Below are 6,000 nucleotides of genomic sequence, written 5' to 3'. Positions count from 1 at the left end.
TATAATTTCTGGTAAAGCAAGAAGCTTACTGGAATGTTCCTCGAACCAATCCATGACGATTCGACCCTTATAATATGGTGCATTATCCTGTTGGTAAACACCATCCCCCCACAGGAAAAACTGTTGCTTGAATGGGTGAACTATGTTCAAGAATCTTACAGGCGTCAGGGATTGTTCGATGAGGATTATGGGTCCTAATGTGCCCCATGAAATCATTGTTCCTGGGCGAGAAACCATGAAAACCTGGGTGAGCCCATTGTTATCGATGAAGGGTGGTTATAATGTAATGGCTCTTCGGTGTATATCTAGACTCTGTAAAGCAGAAAAGAAAATTACGTGTAGAAAATGAAATGATAACGAAATTTGATAACGATATAAATCAGAACTGTATGCAGCTATAGATGATTATTTAAATCCTATTCCGCGATGTTCTTAACTTTCAATGGAGTATAATTATACCCTAAGTATTTATTTAGAAATTTTTTTTATTTGTATATAAATAAAAACATAGTTACGAAGTAATTATTTAGATATTAGTTAGATTTATTCTGTAATGGATGTAAATATTTTAAATTTACGTGGTGTTAATGAGCTTGATAATTATTACTTACTAGTTATTAGGGATAACTTACTAATTATTAGGGATAAAGCTTACCATTTTCGTCCAATTTTAAATTATTACTAGAATTCAAAACCTGAAGAACTGTTGTGACAATATTGCAGACATCACTTGAAAGTAGTTAAAATTGAAATCATAGTACTCCGGTACTGAAAAGCCGTGGGTAACAACTAGGTCGTAAAAAAATTAGTAATTTTGGAAAAAAAAACTTTTTGGAAAAAATTTGCAAAAAAATTAGTAAAATTAGTACTACTAGGTCGTAAAAAATTAATAATATTTGGTTATCATTTAAGACTAAATAAGGTGTTCGGATTAGCGGAGGTGAGTTAAAGAATTTGAATATTTAAGTGCAATTTTAAAGTGCATTTGGTTTGGTTACCACTAAACATTTTATGTTGGTTAAAATAATTTTGAAAGGAGACCTCGCTGATCACCGAAGGTATCTAGTGCCTATTAAAATTATTTACGAATGAAAAAATAATATTGGTAAAGTAAGAAAAAAATGGAATATGTTTCATTCATTGAGCCTTTACTCCTAATACCAAATAAATCTTTTTAAGTGTCCTCCAAATGCCACTGCTGACAGATTGTATTTTTTGTTGCATTTTTCTTCCTTCGAACTTTCTTTTATCCCTAAATAACATCAGGAGTAAGTTATCTAAGATTAACTGTGACAATTGCGCTGCTAAAGGGCGTCACAACGAAAGCTTGAAAAAGAAAGAACACAGCTACAAGCAATAAAAAATTCTTTCTAAATGGTACAAAACTTAACTTTTCCAACAGACAGGAAATGTTAAAAAAAAAAGGCTGCCATGTTAGTGCAAAAAAAGTAATACTATCTGAAGATAAAAAAAAGGAAGAAAAAATCGAGCAATCTAAAAATGTCGGTCTGTACTCGATCAATGACAGTGAAACATAGCTTAGTGCTTCTGATGGGTAGTAGTTGAGGTCATAAGTTTCGGAAAACTTTCATTATTCTTTTATCCGATGATAAAGATAAAAAAATGACACGGATGTAATAAGATATTATAAAAAGTATATTACAATATAAAAAAAATCTGTTTTTTTTTCTAAAAAAATGTAATTAGGTCTGAAAAACATACTTTGATTATTAGTTTTGATCTGGTTCTTGGTAAATTAACCTTAAACCCTTTTGAAGGCCGTGGTAAGTATACTTACCACCACGTTTTACCACTTTTAATTTAGGTTTCCATTTTTCAATAACTTCAGCTTTCTTGAAGTGAGTTTGAATAAAATTCGTAACCATTTGTCACTTTTAAAAAACGTATAAAAGTTATAAAACACATAATTCCTTTTGAAGTTTGTAGCATTTAAGGAATTTATTTTATAAATAAAGAAAAATAAAAGTCAGTAAGTTCCTAATAGGTCATGTTAAATATATTTACCACCAAAAAAATGGCATTTTTATAAACTAAATGAGTTTTTTTTATATCAATTGCTGTTTTTAAAACAATTTCAATTCCAAAAATACTTTAATTTACCTTTACTAGAAAGGGCCCATTAACGGGTTAAGTCAGATTTTAAAAAAAAATTTCGAGATTTAAATTCTTCTTTACGGTAATACATTAAACTCAAATGCACTTGTTTAGCACAATTTAAGGAAAAATAGTAGATATTCGACAGTTATGACTTATGAATTAGTACAATCAAACAATGAACACATTAGTTGATAGAATCAACAATCAATAAAAATCAAATGGTTTGCATAATACCACCAAAATTAACATAATACCACTTATTTATTTTCGGTAACAAGTCAATAGTGTCAAGGTCCCCAAATTGGTTGATAAAATGAAAGAAAAATATTCTTTAACGATATGGAAGTCGATAACGTGCACATTACTTACAGTTTGTATACTGTAAGAACTCCTCCCGGATCTAAGTCTGGCTCCGTCTGCTGCCGGGGAGGGTTGCTTCTCTTTACTCTAGGGCTAACACAATAGACCGAAGAGAAAGATTCCCTTTCTCTCGCCGAAACGAGCCAAAACCTGTCCTAGGCAATGACCCCACACCCCTACTTGACGAATGGCTAGGAGAATTCTTACTTCAGAAAAACTATAGGAAAATTGCAGAAAGCTTTCATTCTGCTCTTTAACAGAGCGAATTTGCAGATTATGTAGGTTAAGTGCACATTAACGGCTATCGAACTTTAATGATTACATATAGATTTCCTGAATGTTGCATGGTTAATTTAAATCAGTTTTTCATCTGTCCATTTACGGTACAAATTTCAAGTGGCATTTTTTTTCTTCAAAAGAGTACACTTCAGCTCCGTGTTTTTTTTGCTCAATACATACTCGTTTGACAAAAATTTCAATGATTATTTTGCATAAGCGTGGCTAAATTTCGTTGAGGTAGTCATCACTTTCTTTTTTTAAAGGAGTAAATGATTATGGGCCTGTTGGCATAGGCATAAACCGAAGATCTCTGATCATTGAAACAGACATTTCGAGACCAGAGACTGACTCAGTTTCGGTAGAAATATTGCTCTACAATGAGAATTCACTTTTTTATCATGTAGGGTCCTCTTTTTAATAACCCTTAACTATCAAATGACCCACTGTTTTTCTTTTCGTTCTTAATATTTTAAAGCTCACAAGGCTTAAGGTTCAAATCTCAATTGAATCCTGGTGTCCAGTTTATATTTCAAGGAATCTGTACCTCATTAAAAAAACACTTAATATTCGAATAAGTGATTGGAGTTCACACATAATTTTATTAAAATAGAAAAACACCAATTGAAGAGGTTTATATATATTNGATTTTGCTTCCAAGATGTCTAATAAATTTTTATGATTTTTTTAAAGCCTTTTGGAATTTTGTAGTCCGAGTGTAGGTAACTGAATAAAAACTGTATATATATATATATATATATAGTTTAAAAGGAAACTACAGATTGTACAACATTAAGAAAAATTGAAAACTTTTCTGTTTTTACAAAACTGATTGTTCCATTTTTACAACGATAAATGAACTAAATTTAAACCATTTTGTGGTTTTAGGTGATGGACGACAGAATGGTGCGCTGCCCAGAAATATGCAGATGTTCAGACATTTATCCACAATGCCAAGATGGTGTTCCAGTTGTGATGGATGGTTGTGGTTGCTGTCCAGTATGTGCACGGCAACAGGGAGATACCTGTAATTCTGTACAGGTTTGTGACGTAACAAGAAAGCTGCAGTGCATTTATGCAGATGTATTCTCAACATCTGGTATATGTAGAGGTAAATTTTGAAAAGATGCGTTTTAGACTTTATATTGCACTCAATATATACTCGCATATGTCACAGAATATCAGAGCACTTTGTGACTTTATTGAAAACACAAATATCCAAAATCCATATTTGCATTCTATATATTAGGGCATGCGCTGGAATAGGTTAAAATTGAAAATGTCAAACAAACATTAAGAGGAAGAGGAGGCCATGCAACGAAACTGTCAAGCATAAAACTGCAAAATGTGGGAAAGAACGCAGAAAAATCATCCTTATCCAGCATCATAACTTCCAGGAGCACAGGGAACTTCTGTGGGAAATTTTTTTTATAATTCGCTTCAAAATTTCTGGAAATATTTTGAAGTACACAAAACATTAAGGGGTCCAAACTTTAAACCGCTCTCCTGACCAAGCTATGGGGGCCATATTTCCCAGATTGCGAATACCCCCTTACATTTTGAGGGTCGGAAATACAAGTCCGTTGTAAAAATGGTTGTCTAATTCAGAGTGAGCAAGTTTTTGTGTTTGGTTTCATAACTTAAAATATCGTTTAAACTCTAATTTGTTAGCATATTTGAGATCACTTCCTCTAACCAATTGAGATTGAGTCCTGGAACGTGATGATCCGATCATTAGATCAAAGGTTTTATTCAGAGTGGTCTGTTTATTTATTTATTTATTTTTTTGCGCACTGTGCATATTTGTATTCCATATCTTAGGATATGTGTTAGAATAGGTTAAAATTGAAAATGTCAAACAAGCCTTAATAGGCGGAGGCCTGCTACGGAACTGGCAAGCACAAACTGCAAAATGTTGGAAAAAACACAGAAGAATCATCCTTATTCAGCCCATAAATGTCAGGAGATCTTGAAGCTCTGCAAATTATTAACTTATAAGGCAAAGTACAAAATCACGAGTACCAAATCCACTACATTAGAGCTAGCGTTTTGGATATGAATTGTAAACAAAATTAAGTAAAGAAACTTTTTTTTACGTTACAAATTTAGAAAAAACAGATGGCTTATGGTTTCTTTTTTAAGAAAATAAAATGATGATTAGCATGCCTCATGATTTTTTTCCATATCCTGACTCAAGAGCTTCCTTTTTGCATCCTTACACAACCAGTTTATCCCTTTTCTTAAGGAAACACAGAGTGGTTGACCTCTGATTACTCTGATCAACCAACGAAGAGACTGAGGGTTCGGGCTATCGGTCCTACCATAAAGTGTTCGAATACACGTGCAAGTCGTTGGGCTATTAATCTCTTAACGATCGGTTGATTTTCAAGAAAACGGCCATATAAGTGCCTATCTTTTGGCTTTTATATTTGTATTACGTATTTGATTAGTGCTGCAACTAGTTTAAAATAAACGAACTACCTTCAATTACCTTAAAAATATCCTGTTACTGTCATCAGGTGTATAAAATGAGAAATAAAATTCTTTCCGGGCAAAAGAAATGAGTTAGTTTTATTCTTATCGGCGCGTTACTACTGAACACTCCGGCCCGTCAATATCACGGGAGCGAGAAATAGCGGGCGAAATCTCCCCCCGTTATTTTCACGGGAGCGAGAAGGAAGGGGCTAAATAAAGAGAGCCACTCTTTCAGTAAATGATCAAAATTGTGAGGGCACATCTTCGGATCTTCCTCGGGTATGTTTCCCAGCCGTTGCCTCTAGCCCACTTTGCAGACCTAAGGCAATAAATATTCTTTTACATTATTGTTTTTTGCTTTTTTTATAATTACACTTTATATCACGTTTTCGATTAAAAAAATCTCTTCTCTATTTTTTCATACCCGACAAGCATCTTCAACGTAGAAAAATTTTAAAAATTGGTAGGAAAAAATGTACGAAATTAAATGTTTTGATATATTGCTATAAAAACAAAGTCAACTGAATTCCTAATATTGATGTGAAGTTAAAGACGTTCTTTTTAAATTCTTCCAGATGCCCGCCTGGATGATATAAGAAAATACTTCTGTTATGTCACGAATTTGGATACACCGAGCTTTTTTTCCTTGTACCCAACAAGAGCTATATATCCAACTTTTATTTCACACTCCATTTATACCACATCACACTTTCATTTATATCACAATTATATATTGTCCCCTGTCATGTTTGTTTTACCATGGACTCAGAA

At 33.0% G+C, this 6,000-nt stretch overlaps 1 protein-coding gene across 2 annotated transcripts in view; it reads left to right on the top strand.

Moving 5' to 3' along the window:
• LOC107453706 (cellular communication network factor protein Ccn) overlaps positions 1 to 6,000 on the top strand; it is a 76,257-nt gene that overhangs the window by 60,482 nt on the left and 9,775 nt on the right. For both annotated transcript variants that reach the window (XM_043052083.2, XM_071183040.1), the window contains exon 2: positions 3,643 to 3,865. In XM_043052083.2, coding sequence (XP_042908017.1) covers positions 3,643 to 3,865 — 223 coding nt within the window. The remainder of the gene's footprint in view (positions 1 to 3,642; positions 3,866 to 6,000) is intronic.

The sequence above is a fragment of the Parasteatoda tepidariorum genome, chromosome 7 (assembly GCF_043381705.1).
Source record: "Parasteatoda tepidariorum isolate YZ-2023 chromosome 7, CAS_Ptep_4.0, whole genome shotgun sequence".
NCBI lineage: Eukaryota > Metazoa > Arthropoda > Arachnida > Araneae > Theridiidae > Parasteatoda > Parasteatoda tepidariorum.
The sequence above is the reverse complement of the archived record's forward strand: the minus strand, read 5'-3'. Positions and strand labels throughout refer to the sequence as shown.